We start from the raw sequence: 16,492 nt of genomic DNA, 5'->3' as shown, positions 1-16,492 counted from the left end.
TTGCAATTTCATCATTTGTTTTATCATATGGTCTAATAAATAAAAAATTATATGATTAAAATGATAGTGAAAGTGTGACTAATAAAAATACGAGTGTAAATAATTAAAGTATTGAAAATAAACAAAATTTCAAAGAATGGATTTTTTTAAACAAGGTGTCCAATGGACACTTTTTAGCCCACTTAAATTTCACTCGACCTATCATGTATATACACACTAATAATTATTATCCTCATTCATATTTATATTTTTTTAATTAATTTTACATTTTCAAAAATATAACATTTGAACTATATCTTATCTTATGGAGTTCGATACTTGTTAGACAGACCCAAAAAAAAATTAATTGGAGCTGTTATTACAATTTAAAAGTCTTCAATTGTCTAAATGTACCTCAACTGTTTATTAAGTTTAACCGTGCTAATGACTGAATTCAACACTTAAATTTAATAGATTCAGATTTTAACATATTCAAACCGTTTGATAACCAAAAATTGAACAGTCAAATTAAATAATTGGCACTAAATTTTCTAGGCAGAACTTGCTCTCAAAATTAAGTAATAGCATATTCACTTATTACTAAATGTGATATGCACTCAAATGTATTAAATTTAATACTTAACAATTCAATAATTTAATGGATTCAAATTTCATATTTCAAATTTCAAATTTCAGTTTTACCGCACGCAACCTAAATTTAATATCGAGGGTTAAGGTTAGGAAAACTTGCGCTCTTTCCGAAACTTACATCGTCATAGGTTCCAATACAGTGCTATACGCACGTTATTAGACGCTCGAGAACAATCAACCAAAGATTCAGCTTTTCATTTTATTAATTGCAAATCAGAAAAACAGAAATCATAAAACTGCATAGAACATTATCTCTAAGAGATTTAGGAACCATTTTTTGCTGGAGAATAAAGTTCTCAACCAATCCAGGCTACTCCTCTTGTTAGGTATTACGAGACCTGAAAATATAAAAACAAACAAACAAAATGTTTAAAGGAAAGCCTCTGCATGTAAGTAAATCAGATGCCTAGCAAAATCCATAATAAAGCCGCTAGATTAGCTCCCTAAATCGAAGATTTCTGGTTTCCAAGAAAGGGAATAGAAAAAATCTCAAAAAAATTCATCCGTTGTTGTGAAAGAAAGTGGCTAAATAATTGAAAAAGCGATGCTAAAAAACTTACTTCCACAGTGAAAGGGACGAAAAATACTAGTTATTTTTCCACAGGCTTCAGCAAGCTTTATTGCTCTCTCAACATGAATTTGGGCAGCCACTTGAGGTGTGATATAAGGGCAGACACATTCAGGATGAGTGTTTCTAATGGTCTCACAACACTTGGGTGAAGGAAAACGTCCATAGGCAACAGGCTTACAAGCTTTCATCCCAATTCCCCTCTCCTTCTTGCACTCTGCATCACAAATGGTTGTTCCACTACTTAAAAGCGCCAGAAATAACACAGCCATCATGCCCAAACACTTGTTTCCCATCTTAACAGATTAGTAGCAATTAGCATCAATCTACTCTAGCAAATGTGAGCAGTATATTTTGGGAAGAAAAATGAACATGGAGGTTATTTAATTACCATTTGCCTTTGGTTGTTGAGGACATTGATGAGCATTTTTGTTTTTCACTTCTAATTTTTCATTGACTTGAGGTTGCGGTTTGATGCCTGTAGCACTCGGCATAAAAATTTTACGTCAAGAGTTTGACTAGAGTTTTGGAAGATTTTGTAGGAGTGAAGGCCAGAGGCACCTGTCACTCATGAGATTGATTTTTTTTTTTTTTTTGGGGCACTCGGCAAATGGATTTGTAACTTCTCCTAAGTTTAACCAAATTTTTCCATTTCTTTTTATTCGTTAATTTAGGTTGCATTTGGATCGAAGTATTTGATGAAAGATTTAAAATCCTATCAAATTCTTGTGATTGTTTACATTTATTTAGAAGATATTTGGATTTGTAAATTTATTGATTATTCTAATATTTAAAATATATTTTAATAATTGATGTATAACAAATTTGAATACCTATTAAGCATTTGAAACAAGTAGAGTGATTTGAATGGATTTTAAATAATTCATCAAATTCTTTGATTCAAACTATGGGTTAATGAATTTGTTAGAACTCGGCTGCAAACGAGTCAAATTTTGAGCTTATTGAGCCTAACTCGTCTTGTTTATGTTTGGACTCGAGTACGACGAGTCAAGAAATTGGAGTTCAAACTCGACTAGATCAAGGAAAAGGTAGGCTCGAGCTCCATTTAACAAGGTTCGCAAGCTGAAACTCGATTTCTAGCTTGCTAGCAACTTGAGTTGTACTCGATTTTGTGGATTGCAAGCAACTCAAAATTGTATTTAGAAAATGGGAATTATTGTAATTCATAGAGGGACAATTATATAATTTCATATAAATTTGAGCTGATCGAATAGCTTGTCTAGCCATTGAGTTAGTGAAAATACCACTTAAACTTGACTCACACATGACAACGATATGCTCGAATCAAGCTGCTCGATCGCGAGTGGCTCGCGATCAATATGAATCGTATACAGCTCTAGTCAGAATTTAGACATAGGATTCTCCGTGGTACTTTAATCATGGTTCAAAGAGCCATTGCGAGGCATGCATTTCCCTATGGTGTGTATTGGCCCCTTAAAATATCTTGAATTTGGTGAAGAACAATGGAAGGATAATATGGGAAAATGATTGAACTTTTTCTTGTAAATCGTCTAAAACTAAAATAAAGTCCCATATCAAATGTGTTCATCTTCATGAAATGTTCATGAAGATGGAGGGCTAGACCAGTAGCAATGGTCACCCTTTTTAATGAATATGTTTATATTCGACTCTCATCTGTCCATTTCGATCTAGTGCACCTCCAATTTAATACCAAATAATCATGTCTAAGTGAAACATCAGTTCCATGTTTTTGGGTGCGAATGGATTTCACTTTTGTTTCTCTGTGAACTTCAAACTAATTTACGGTTTTCCCCCTCAAATTCCAAATACAACTACAGGTTTCAAGACTTTGCCAAAAAAAATACGGGAAAAAAAAAAAAGAAGAAGAATTGATATTTTTGTGCATACAAACTTTAACGGTTGACTCAAAATTCAATAGAATTTACGATACTTAATAGAGAGGGCTACCACTGGAAGCCTACAACCAATGTAAGGACCAAATTCTGCAGCAACACTTTATCAAGGTTTGACTGATGAAGCCACTGCATGCCCTAGCTAGTAATCTGGTGTGGTCTTCCTGCCACTCGTCAAAGATAACCAGCTGGATGACAGTACTCAAATCTTGTAGAATTGTATTTGGTCATGGAGCCCTCCTCTATCAACAGAAAATTCCATCTAGACTCACCCCCACAGATAAATGAATCGCGCACCAATATCTCTTTTGGTCAAGATATTATTTTCTAATTTACAAACAAGACAATCTGTTATATCTCCAAAGATAACCAAGACAATTGTTTTTGACGCAAATTGTTACAATGAGGAGAATTGGAGGAGGCACTTATGATAAAACTAGAGGTACTTGAGCTGTGCAAAGCACAGGTTGGGCCTCTAGAAATTTAGCCAAACACATAACTTCAAATTATTTTGGCACATGATAAATCAATAGAAATATGGGAGAAAATTGGGCCTCAAAACAATTAAAATTAACAAATGTTATTTGAACTCTCATTTTTGTTAATCACATTTTCACTATTATTTTTATCATATAGTTTTTATTTATTGTAGGAATACAATTAATAAAATATGAAGTATAGATAAAATTTCCCTCAAAATTTGTTGTGAAGAGAAATTCCATCTATGAAGTTAATACCCCTATTTACTGTGATTTGAATAAAGATTTTTGAACTATTATTATGATAATACCCAAAAAAAGAGAGAAAATCAATACACTACAAGTGCATTGCTGTATTAATTAGCACCATAGTCTTAGTTGTAACTAAATCAAAAGCAGTCATAATGCTTCCAGTATTTTAATAATGAAAAAAAGTTTAGAAAGCCACTAAGACATGTCACAATCTTCAACATCAATATAACTTACTCTGAAGTTTCACATTTTTCTTTCTTTATTTATTTAAATCCCGTTTAAAGGTGATAACATTATCCTGTAGCTCCAGAATAAAATAGCAAGGTTAGATAAAAAATATGAATTGCTATGTTTCCAGATCTACATATACAAATTAGAATTGAACCATTTTTTTTATTGCAAAAATATCTTCCTAATCAAAATTGAATTTTCTAACAATTTTTAATTGTGACTTCTACCACCAACTACAATTTTTATAGGCCAACCCAATTGATACTACAGAACCTGAATAATTAAAAAACAAACAAAAATTAACGTTAGTTTAAATATATACAAAATCTTATAGAACACAGAGGTAGAAGAATGCCTAGCTAGATTTATCTTGGTGGAAATATCACATGATATATCTTTTCTCTTTAAAAAATACACAAAATTGTAGATAATTACAAAATGTAACCAAAAAACAAAGAAAAAGAAAAAAAATGTGAAGTAAGAAATCAAATCGTGGGAGGAGAAAAGAAAAGAAAGAATTATTGCTCTATTCTTCATAGAAAATGATCATTGGTATAAAATGAATTCTAAGATCTTTTTACATATTTTAATATTTCACCTTTTACCCATGAAAAATACCAAATAATAGCATCATCCTATAAATTTAACAAACAAATGCCAGTTGACTATAACATTATGATCGAAGAATAGAGCAAATATGAGAGATTAGACATGAAGAAAAAAAAGGAAGAAAAGAAAATGTAAAATGGGATAAAAAAATAATAAAAACTTCTCTTTGTTAAGTAGCTAATCATCTCGACGAAAAAAAAGAACATGGCAACAATTTTAGTTAGATTAGTTTTTAAAAAAAAAAAAATAGCACTTGCCGCAAGAAGAAGAAGAAGCGACACAGTTGATTTTGTGAAGGAGAAAAAATATTTTAATTATTTTGGCCCAATTGAATCAAAAAATGAAAGGAAAAGTTTAGCTAAAATGACCAAGAATCCATTTGTCAAAATATATGTGCAATACATGTGTCAAAAAGATGGGGTGCTATAGTAACTTGGCTTTTTTCTTATATAATAGGTAGAAGGAAAAGTTTAGCTAAAATGACAAAGAATCCACTTGTCAAAAATATGTGCAATACATGTGTCAAAAAGATGGGGTGCAATAGTAACTTGGCTTTTTTCTTATATAATAGGTAGATTAAGATCTAACCTAGGAAGCTTTGAAGTGGTCGAGGACTATTATTTCTGAGTTTGATTTGTCCAGAGTATTGCTTATAGTCAGGTAATATATACTGAATTGTCTTTTACAGTGTTTCTATGCAAAAGTTCACTCCTTACCAGATATAAATAAAAAAGAGCAAGCCTCCTTCTGGTACAAAACAGGACCATACAAAGCCATCTGGCCTCGGAGATTTACAGGGAAAAATCTGACTCAAAACCCTAACGACCTCAGCCTGAGTATGTATATGGTTTAGTGAGTTCTTGGTTCATGCCATCTGTCGCCTTACACCAAACTCTCTTCGACACTAGTTGAATATTCTCCTCCGAGGAGGAAATTAATCTCCGAAAATGATCCATAATAATTCTTTCAATATCACCTAACGCCGCGCCCCCCATATCATAGCAGAAGCTTTAGAATGAAAATATCTTGTGTTGCGGCCCTAAACTAATGCTTTTTGCTACATTGGCTTCACATAATTTTGGATCCGGGGCCACTAGTTCAATTCAGTTCGTGTAGTTTTTGCAACATTTGGCGTAAACCCATATAGTTTTGGTATAATCGCGAACCAATTCAATTGTATAAATTAACAAACCCAAGTTATATGAGTTTAAACTAAACATTCATTGAAAAAATTACATAAAAATCGATTTGAATTAGACAGAACTCAATTTGCGAGCCCGTTTCTCATATTTTTCTCTTCACCCAAAAGGTCATCTAACTCAGACTCCAATCTTCCAATTTTCCCCTTTTATTTGATCCGTAAGAGCAGATTTCAGAAAATACTGAATTTTAGCTCTCAAACAATTAAATATAATTAACTTGTCATTGTAGTCCATAACAGAAAAAGAAAATCGGTGCTGTTACATGAATATGATAGGTATCCAAAATTCGCAACTTCTACACAATAGTGACACTTCTTTATTCGGTTACCAAAATCATACAAAGCTTAAGATGCCTTCCCGCTTAGATAGATAACTACAGATCAAGTAAGGGAAAGACTGTGGAAATCACCATCATATTTTGTATCGCATCTATTGTTTGGTACCATGTTACGATACAATGTCTTATCATCTTATTATCAAAACAAAGCACACAAGTAGAAAACCGTAATTGCACTTGTATTTTTGTAAGCTGCCAGACTATCCAGTGGGCTCAGGGTGTGGTGATACCTGAAAATCAAAGAGTTAGAGAAAAGTGTTAGCTAGCTAACTTGCTTATCCTCTTCTTCTTTTACGTAAGCCTGTTTGGCTAAATACAATAATAAGCAAGGACATGGATTTCGAATCACAAATCAAGCTCCTAAGCTATTTATACAAGTGTTGTCTTAGTGATAGTGCCAACTCCTACGAATACTACAAGAATCACTTCGAATGAATTTTTACCCCTCTTATAAAGGGGTTGAAATTTTGGTAAAAACAAAATTTATACGCTTTCTTTGATCTAAAAAGAAGAGAGTAAGAGGGTAATTAAAGGGACGTACTTCCACACTTGAAGTGACGAGGGACCCTCCTTCCGCAACCTTCAACAAGGCGAATAGCTCGATTGAGGTCGATAAGGGCAGCCAACTTGGGAGTGATAACAGGGCAAACACACTCAATATCAGTGACTCTAACACGCTCACAGCAATCAGCTGAAGGAGGCTTTCCATACACAACAGGCTTGCATGCATTAATCCCAAGCTTCCTTTCCAGCCTGCATTGTGCCTCACTTGGTGCTGCACTAGCCCTTTTCGCACTCAAACAAAGGAGGAGCAAGATCGTGATGCTGATGCTCACAAAACACGATCTAAATTCTCCCATTTCGGCCTCTCTCTTTTTTCTTCTCACCTACTCTTCAATTTAGACACCTAGCTATGACTGGGTATTTATATATGGTAGAGCAGAGGCATCGAAATTGGAAGATAGCCATTGTTTGTTAACTGTTAAGTGCACTGCCGAATACTCTTTTGTCTCTTTTGGTTAATGTTGACTTTGATGATTCTATGTAGCCAGCTTCGCCCCACTAGCGGACACAATGGTCAACACTGAAATCCTTTTTTCCAGTACGGCCTTTGCAGTGCATGTTACTAGTGCGGAAATGCTCGGCATGCAGCACTTTATGGGATTGTAGTGGATTTCGAGGACTTCAAGAAAGTAAAATATAGTGAGTTGAGCATGTTTCAATTTGGATAACATATCTAAAGTCGCATTAATATTCTCTGTGAAGAAATTTTAGCGAAGGAAAGCATAAGCGTTTTCAAATTTTTGGACCTCCTATCTTTACTGTAATTCTCCTTACAGAAACTTTTTGTTCCAAATTTAGGAATTTGAAGCAATTCTTAAGTTTTGAAACATCACATTTTAGGTCTGCTTCTCACCTATTATTCAGTACAACTTCCCCAATAACTATTACATAACAAGGACAATAACATATTTGCGAAGACTCGTGGTTTACCAGGTAAAAGTCGAGATTGGACCCGTGAAGCCTGATGAAGATGCTAAGAAGTTTCATTTTCGTTTATTTTCATTGGTAAAATGATTTTGTCCATGGGCCATATCCCATATGACATGTTTAATTTCTGGAATGTAACCCTGGGATGGCGTGCTTGAAGAGAATACTCAATAGGTAGATTGCAGTAGCTAGTCGGTGGTCGTCCATTTTTACTTGTCGCAGTAGTGATTGACGGGTTAGGTAAAAGACTACTTTCAAGGAAATCATTTTGTTTGGACAGTGTATTATTTGAAATATTATTTGAAATAACTATTGTAGTATTTTTTGTGATATGATGAATGTGAGATAAAAAAATTATTGGAAATATAAAAAAGTAGGTTGAAAAATGTGTTTGTGATGCAAGCGAAATATTATTTAAAATATTATTCAGAAGCCTCCTCAAGAGCCTCCCTTAGCTTGTAAACCGGCAAATTCTTGAGAGTTGATGGCTTTGCCTTACCCCACTCCTCCTCCTCCTTCACGCAAGAACCTTTTCCTCTCCTGCTCTTCTTGTCCACCATCAAGGTTGCACGGAATGATATAGGCTTCTATAGTCTCAGATGCATTAACACGAATTTTTCTTGGTTTCTCCAAAACCAATCTGACGACTTTCGACAACACAGAACAAATTCAAGAAATGAAAATGTTTAACAAATTCAAGAAATGAAAATGTTTTTGTTTTCGGGATCAAACCTTTATAACTGTAAACAGGGAAGGAAAAACCGTAGCATATCCCACCCAGTTACTGCTATGTGCCTCTGGCGTCATCAACTGCAAGAAGACCTTGACCAATTCATTTTGTTTGGCGTCATCAACTGCAAAATGGAAATAGTAAAAATACTTTATCATGCATTTGTAATTTAGGGAGTCTGTGTTCATCTTCGAGTGATAAAGTGCACCGCAAAACTTAAAAACATTGTGGAAACTAATTCATAATGTCCACTTTACGTGTGATTACTCTTAAACATACCCGTGATCAAGTTTGTTTATAGCGTCAATTGATTGTAATATCTCCTTCCAGCAGAGTTCTTGGTCAAAAAGGATTGTAGAAGTTGACAGTCCTCAACCTATGTCACCATGGGATGATTTAGCAGATCCCCCTGATAGCACCTGTGCTCAAGTTATTCATTCAAGGCCAGAGGCACATAGAAGTAACTATAAACAGTTTGATTCATCTTCCTCTTAGGCATTTGATCGAACAGGTGGTGAGCTTCGTCCAATTGCCCATTGAGAGCATGTAATTTGATGAGCTTTGACGCAAACAACAAAAGCTAAATTAACTTTGCATCCAAAAACAAAACTTCGGAAGCGGAGAAAGGAGGGGATTTGTGAAAACCAAAAACAAACAATCAAACTTACCACAATCTTCTCGTTCAGAGCATCAGGTGGGGGATCCTCTTGTAACCCATTCCTTATCCATGAAATTCCGGCCAATGCATCTTCGTGCAAACCCTTTTCGGCATGTCGGACCATATCCGTGAATATTTCGTCAAAGCTGATTCATGACGCTGAATTATCCGTGAAGTTGTCTGTTTGAATGGAGAAGATGATGAAGAGAGGACAGAGATTTCCTGGCTTTTAGGGTTTTTTTCCTCTTGAAACAACCGTGAATTTCAGATTATGTTTTTATTTTAATCAGTTTTGGTTATAGAGATTGAATGGGTTTAAGTTTCTTTGCCGATTAACCGATTAATTAACTTACTATGGTCTGAGTTGGGTTATTTGAGGGTTTGATTTATTAAGGAACACTTGGCGAAATTATAAGGAGTGGGATAGGATGTGAGACAGGGTATGGGACAGAAGATCCGTTGCGTATCCAAACACTCCCAATTGTATATCCAAAAGTCGCACGATAGTCTTGTTTGGATTCTAATTTTTAAAAGAAAAATTTTTACGAGGAACCTTTCTTCCACATCTTTGAAGGAGCTTAGTAACCTTGCTAACATTCAACAAAGTTGCCTGCTTATGAGTAAACATGGGGCACACACACTCAAAGTGGCTTACTCTCGCCCTCTGGCAGCATCCCGGGGACGCCGGCTGCCCGAAAACCACCGGCCTACAGGCATTGGTTACTAGCCGTATCTCTTCTCTGCACTGCCCGGGGCTCAATTGCTGCACGTGCACCATTTCCCCCTCATGCATAACCAGCACTGATAAAAGCAAAACCATGCAGGCCATCTTCAAAGCTAGGGACCGGTAGTTAGCATTAATCTACTTTACACCTACTCATACTTGTACTTAAGCCTATTTTATGGAGAGGGTCCAACTGATCCAATGAGGGGATCGACGGAGACTAAACTACTATCCGGATCAAATGAAATGCACTATGCATTCATGAGAATTTTAAGCCAGTTGAGTGACGAGTCACATACAACGACAATTGGTTCTGAGAAAATAACATTCAAGATTTCCAAGTCTTCATCTGGAATATTTATTTGTAGGACCAGTTGGGTTATGGCCAAAAGACTTTTACCTCTGACAAACGGTCATCGACTAGAGACAATTTGCTTCTCACCTGTGTTTCCTTTGGTTGGCCTTGACGCCTGGACTGGAAGGCTCTTGAGAGACTCGTTTATTATCTGGTACCAAAGACTTGGAAAATTGTCATACCTCCTCAGTCCTGCAAATAATTCTTGATTAACGACATTGTCTTAAATTTCTCATCCGATTCTCTACTCTTAATCTGGTTTCTACTTGTAAGGTTGCAATAAGAGCTCCAAACAGGCCCATCTCCAGAAACTAATCAGATAGTTTTATATTTCTCATCCCTAAAGTCCATCCTCAAGGATCTATTGAAAGATATTGTTGGGGTAATTAATATTCATAGTATGATCAAATATGCATGAAAGAAAAGAGTTTCAGTAGAAGGATATTTTCATCTACTTGAAACAGTTGTACAAGTTCAAGAAAATGCTGCTGAACCCCTCTGCAAGTACGAATTTCGAGTTGTACATATTGAGCTGTTTTCTGGATTGTTCAGGATGAAAATGTAATTAAAGTGCATAATCTACAATATACAAAACCATTAGATACAAGCCAGGTTGTGTAAACAACTGTTTATCATGAACAAACTCTGCTATATTATTTTCAGAAGACAAAGGTACTCTCAGACTCGAACGCCAAAATCACCGCTGTTGTCAATTTCAGATTCCAAGTCATCAGGATCTATTGAACCAGCAGTGGTTTGTGCTGCTGATTTGGTTCCGTCACCTGGGATTTTTGCCTCTTGTACGATCCGCGTTATTTCTTCCACCCTTTGAAGTTGTTGGTGAGGGTCAGGTTCCTTGTTCTTTGCTTTCTCCACCTCTATCAGCTCCTTTGGCAAATTCTTTAAAAACCAAGGATGCTGTTTTATTTCTGGAATGGTAATCCTCTACACAAAGAAAAGAAAATTTAACTGGATGAATAAGGGGTTTGAGAAAATAGAAATAATATGATTGGAGCAAGTATGTAGTGATTCCTTTTTGGTGCTAGAAAAACAAGAACAAACTTAATCTTACCTTTTCTCTTAAGATTATGCAAATATCTCATTCGAAGCTTTCAGAAAATATTGCAATAATGTCTATATACAAGAAGTGAAATCACCTTTGATGGATTAGTAACAAATATGCGTGAAAGGAGTTGCCTGCAATCGGCAGATACTCGCACATAATCAGGTATTGAGTACTGAGCACTCATTATTCGCTGTTAAAAGGAAAATACCAAGAATCGGATCAGGTAATGACAGATCATGACAAGATTGTCATAATAGATACCTTAATAAATTATCAGGTTCAAACATTCGTTCTTACCGCAATGCTTTTCCGGAAATTTCTTGGGTCATCAGGATCCTCAAAAGGATAAGCTCCCACCAACATCACGTACAATGTCACACCACAGGACCAAACATCTGCAATCTAGAAAATAGACAACAATTACAAAATGAATGAAGACCTACTTGAAACAAGCTATTTAATGGGCAGAAAGTAAGCAGCAGTGCCTATTAAGCAGGAAAAGAAATGAACTGAACAAGCATAACCACCAGCACAAAGTTTACAGGATGCTTGAGACAAGGGCCACATTGCTGATTTAGAAGAAACAGTACTGCTAGTCTTGATTATGTTTGGATGCAAGTTGGGGATACTAGTCCATCTAGTAATACCATATCACAGCAAAAGGGCAGGAAATTCCATTATACTATCATAGTGAAGTGTTAACTAGCAGAGGAAACTAATGCTCACAGGTAGAGAATCTCTGTAAATTCTTTAAGAATTTTGATGATACATACCTTCCCATCATATTCCTTTCTTGACAGGACCTCAGGTGCAATATATGCTGGTGTTCCAACTGCTGATTTGGGTTGTGAGTGCAACAAACCGGACTGCAAGTAAATGTCAGAAACCAACAAAGTTTCAAATTATCTACAGAAAAAAATATGAAGTCAATTGAATCACAATTTTTTTTTTAATTCCAAATGCAAAGATTTGTAACCTTAGAATAACCAAAATCGCATATTTTAAGACGTGGTGTTGGACTCCCATCCAGAAGTGTGTTTTCCAGCTTCAAGTCCCTGTGACAGATTTCCTGCATTGAGAGAACAACAATGAGGTAGTAATGAGAGGACTCAAAAAGAATAAACAGTTCTAATATCTCACCATCGAATGACAGTAACTAACACCAGATATTAGCTGCTGGAAGAAAAAGCGAGCCTGCGTTTGAAGAATAAGAAAGTCCCATAAGTATCTCTGTATAAAATCAATGCCAAAAAAAAAAAGAGATCAAAGCAGACGAAATATATTTTGCATGTGTTAACACCTCATCTTCACTGAATCTGCCAGCACTGCAAATTTTTGCAAAGAGCTCTCCACCAGCAGCATATTCCATCACAATAGCTAAATGTGTCGGAGTTAGCACGACCTGCAGACAAAAGTATGCATCAAAATATGGTTCCATGATTTTTATCACAGACATCTCCCACTAAGGAAGTTGAAAGTACAAACAATAGCTCCTCATCCTGATTCATAATCTAGTTCCATTTCTATCTTATCATCTCTCATCTATGATCTCGAAGACAACACTATTTTCTGTTTAATTGAAGCCAAAAACAGGACCCATTCCTACCAATTAGCGACCAACTTCGGCCGAATAAAAATGTGTTCCTGTACCACTTAATCAAAGCATGAAAAAGCAGTTCATGTCGCTACTTTAACATGCTTTTCTCGGACCTTGGGGAAGGGGACTAATTCTAGATAATAACGCACAAATTTTCTCAGGTGTCCCCACCTCTAAAACTGCTGTTGTTTCTGCCAAAATCTAACTCCAATTATCAGGACACTCACTGCTTATAGAATTGAAAATATATACTTTATAGGCGATTATCAGTTTTATAGCTAGAGACTTCATTACTGGAGGCTTGATGCAAGATAAGGAAACTGGCTATGCATTCCTAGGGTCAGAAGGGCACAGAAACTAAGGTCTAGATCATAGGTTTTCTACAATTTGAAGAGCTAAACAGCCACAAAGTTCAAGGAACCAACCAGTTTCACAAAGACAGAAATTTGATGAGGTGAATCCATTCATCAAAGAAACTCATATGTGTGATAGTGTTCATCCTTGAACTCAGCAATTTCTCTTGGTGGTTTTTACACCAGGAAATCTAGAATTATATACATGCTTGCACGCACGTCCAATTCCCTACCATATGAAATTGAGGTATTCTACCCAGACGAAGCTTCAGAAGTGCAGCAAAAACTAAAGCAAACATCAGAGTTCCAAAATAAATTAATTGAGATGCTTACCTCTTTAAATCTAATAATGTTAGGATGCCTCAACGACCTGTGGTTGATGATTTCTCTTTGCACATTCTCATCAATCTGATAAGAAGAAATATATTACGTACTTGAATGCGCTCCATCCATCACATTGGAATGATCCTCGGTGGAATTTAGCTCAAATGACCGTTCCAAAACCAAAACAGCATATCAATTTTTGGTGAAAATGCTAAATGAATGACACCGTTCCTTAAGAATTTTTCTTTTTCCTTTCAAAGTCAATCTAAGCTCAAGAGAATAAATAAGAGCATTTCTCCAACACAAGAACCCAAAAGATTTGCAAGCTTCCTACTAAACAGGACCAGCAAAAGTAACAAATGCTTCACTGCAGATATGCAAGTGCCAAGTAAACAAGAATTCACATATAGCTGTTTTTGTTGAAAATTATAGATAACCCACAGAAACTGTAAGAAATAGGACGCAATCTCCAAAACAAAACAAAAGAATCACATTTAAGAGAAGACCTGCACTCATGATAAGAAGACTTTCCATTAATTGCTGGGCCTCGGACTTCACATTGAAATGCCCTAGTCCTTTAGCTTTCAGTTTGGATGTACAAAAATTTCAATGCCCGAATAGATTAATCTTTTACTTGCAATGAAAACAGGGCTAATGACAATTTTGAACTGCAAACACAGTAACTAAACTGAAAGAAGTTCTACCGGTTTAATAAAAACCAAATTCATCCAAACTCCCCACCTAGAGTACAAGATATCAGCCAAACTATTACTCCCGCCAACTGCAGTACATAAGATGCTGGCTTAGCCGGAAAACCTTTACTACTTACCAGCCCCTCCTGCAGGTTGCAATTCCGGTTTATCAAAATTTTGTGTTTTAGCTCAGATTAAAGATATTTTGTCCATTTTATTCGTTGTCAACAAGTACAGGAGAGCCACCATTCAAGATGACTTTGCTTCTGTTAACCCCGCTATAGGCTGAGATCAACTTTCCAAATCGAAAAGTTTGGAAAATCCTCAGGACAAAACAGCATATATGATTCTACCATATTTCAACGCCTCCCCCCCCCCCCCCCCCCCCAAAAAATTGCACATTCCAATTTCAAAAAACTGGCATTTCCAGACAATTCAGCAGATAAAAATAGTTATTTTTTGTTCTTTTTGTGGAAAGACACCTTCCATGGACAGAGGCAACATAAATTCTTTTCGTTGCTGGAATAACATGCAAATAAAAAGATACATATGGAAGATAAATTCACCTTCTTCCCTCTTTCAATGTATTTGACAGCAAGAAGCTCTTTTGTCTTCTTATCCTTGACCAGCCTTGCCACACCAAAATTCCCAGCACCGAGATCCTTCAATGGCTCATACCTTTCCTCCATCCCAGCTCAAATTCAACAATAAAGAAAACTTCAAAGCCAAAAAATTGAGCACCCCACAAAAGATATGCAGAAAGCGGGAAACCCCTGATCAACAACCGCGCAAATTAAGAGTAAGGCAAAAGGAAAGAACTGCTTCAAAGCAACAAGACCACCATATCAAACAGTCTAGATGATTATTGTACGCTAAATAGAGCCAACCAAGTCACTATTGCTGACAAAATTGTCCCATTTAAAGTCTGGAGGATCTAAACATCGACAGTTGCAATATAAGAATACGTTAAAGGGACACGTACGTTAAAGAGTCGGCTTAAAGCAGGGTCAATCTTCGTGATAGAACCTGATGTTGACAATTTGTCCATGTTGTGCACCTGACAGGTACATCTTAGCTCACTTGTGACCCACGGGTCACTATCAAGTAGAGTATAAAAATTGAGTATGAATATTTCTAACCTCTTAGCTCGATTTTAACTCAATAAGCATAAAATTTAGAATTTATTTATGGCTAAACTAAATCAGTCACTTAGCTCTAAGATGATAGTAGTATATTTGCACCTTGTTTTAAGTTTAATTCAGTTAAATTAAATAAAATTTTAAACTAGTTAAAATGTAAAGCTATTTTCATGAAAGTATTAAGTTAAGCATGAGCAAGTGACGGAAAAAAGAAAAAAAAAAAAAAAGGCGGTAGTATATGTGGGGCCCAGTTGCTGAAATGGAGTTTGATGTATTTCTAAATATGTTAAATCCAATAATTGGGGTGGAACTGTACTGGTACAGCTTTTGTTTACTAATTTAGCTAAGAAAGTGTGTGTGTGTGTGTGTGTGTGTGTGTGTGTGTGTGTGTGTTTAGCCCCACACCTAATATTTTCTAATGTTCTTTCTACCGACCAAGATTATAGGTGCTTCTCAAGTTTGCTACTTTATTGGATGGTCGGTGTCTTGGATTTTTGTCTGCTTTTGGACAAGTAGCAGGATCAAGTTTTTGAACTTCCACCTCTGATTGGCATAATTCTAGTTTTTCTTTTTTCTTTTTTTTTTCCTGGTCCAAAGAAATCTTCATTTACTATAACCAAAGATAACAAATTACTGCTTTCTGTGTTATTAAGGGACAAGAAGATCATTAAACAAACAATAATCTAGTTGGGGCAAATGTCAATTTGGTTTCTGGGCAAATGTCGTATTGTAGTTAATGATTTTAAAACCTTGAAAAACCTCCTTACTTTTGATGGAGATATATTTTGACCCTGTAGATGAGATTAGCTTGAAAATGGCATTATCTAGGATAACTACTTCTTTGCAACTCAGACAAGTTATTCTAAAGTTATCATCTCTGTAATGATTATAATCAGTCGGTAAACGATATACGATGAGTACTAATTGGGGCAATATACGTCTGGTTCCATGACAAGGTTGAATATTCAGTATGGCAGAAAAAAGAATTATAGGTATAATTATGGTGGGATTGTATTCATATTCATTCTAGTCCATAAAAAGTTCTACATTTTTTTGGTATATATGAAAGACTGTTTAGAATCATTCATTCTTGCACCTCTGATGGATCTACGGCTGCTCTTTAACTTTTTGCTTATTCCTAGGAAGTATCCGGCATATTC

General features: G+C 35.7%; 1 protein-coding gene and 1 long non-coding RNA gene across 3 annotated transcripts; both read right to left on the bottom strand.

Moving 5' to 3' along the window:
* Positions 1–8,001: 8,001 nt before the first annotated feature.
* LOC140013762 (uncharacterized) lies at positions 8,002–9,913 on the bottom strand. The gene is made up of 4 exons (XR_011820602.1): positions 9,093–9,913; positions 8,704–8,983; positions 8,427–8,548; positions 8,002–8,341 (listed from the first exon to the last, which is right to left on the bottom strand). It is a non-coding gene; the product is annotated as an uncharacterized lncRNA (long non-coding RNA).
* A 751-nt stretch (positions 9,914–10,664) lies between these two features.
* Positions 10,665–15,120, bottom strand: LOC140013739 (serine/threonine-protein kinase SAPK3-like). 2 transcript variants are annotated; one of them, XM_072063810.1, is made up of 9 exons: positions 14,760–15,120; positions 13,511–13,585; positions 12,528–12,629; positions 12,368–12,421; positions 12,204–12,296; positions 12,001–12,093; positions 11,525–11,629; positions 11,319–11,417; positions 10,665–11,106 (listed from the first exon to the last, which is right to left on the bottom strand). In XM_072063810.1, the coding sequence occupies exons 1-9, from the start codon at positions 14,880–14,882 to the stop codon at positions 10,840–10,842; spliced, it is 1,011 nt and encodes a 336-aa protein (XP_071919911.1). In that variant the 5' UTR covers positions 14,883–15,120; the 3' UTR covers positions 10,665–10,839. The 2 variants fall into 2 exon arrangements, with proteins under 2 accessions (XP_071919911.1, XP_071919912.1); XM_072063811.1 differs by having other exon boundaries at positions 12,389–12,421; positions 14,760–15,037.
* Positions 15,121–16,492: the final 1,372 nt, after the last annotated feature.

The sequence above is a fragment of the Coffea arabica genome, chromosome 8c (genome assembly GCF_036785885.1).
Source record: "Coffea arabica cultivar ET-39 chromosome 8c, Coffea Arabica ET-39 HiFi, whole genome shotgun sequence".
Classification (NCBI taxonomy): Eukaryota; Viridiplantae; Streptophyta; class Magnoliopsida; order Gentianales; family Rubiaceae; genus Coffea; species Coffea arabica.
Note: the sequence above shows the minus strand (reverse complement) of the source record. Positions and strands in the feature narration are given on the sequence as shown.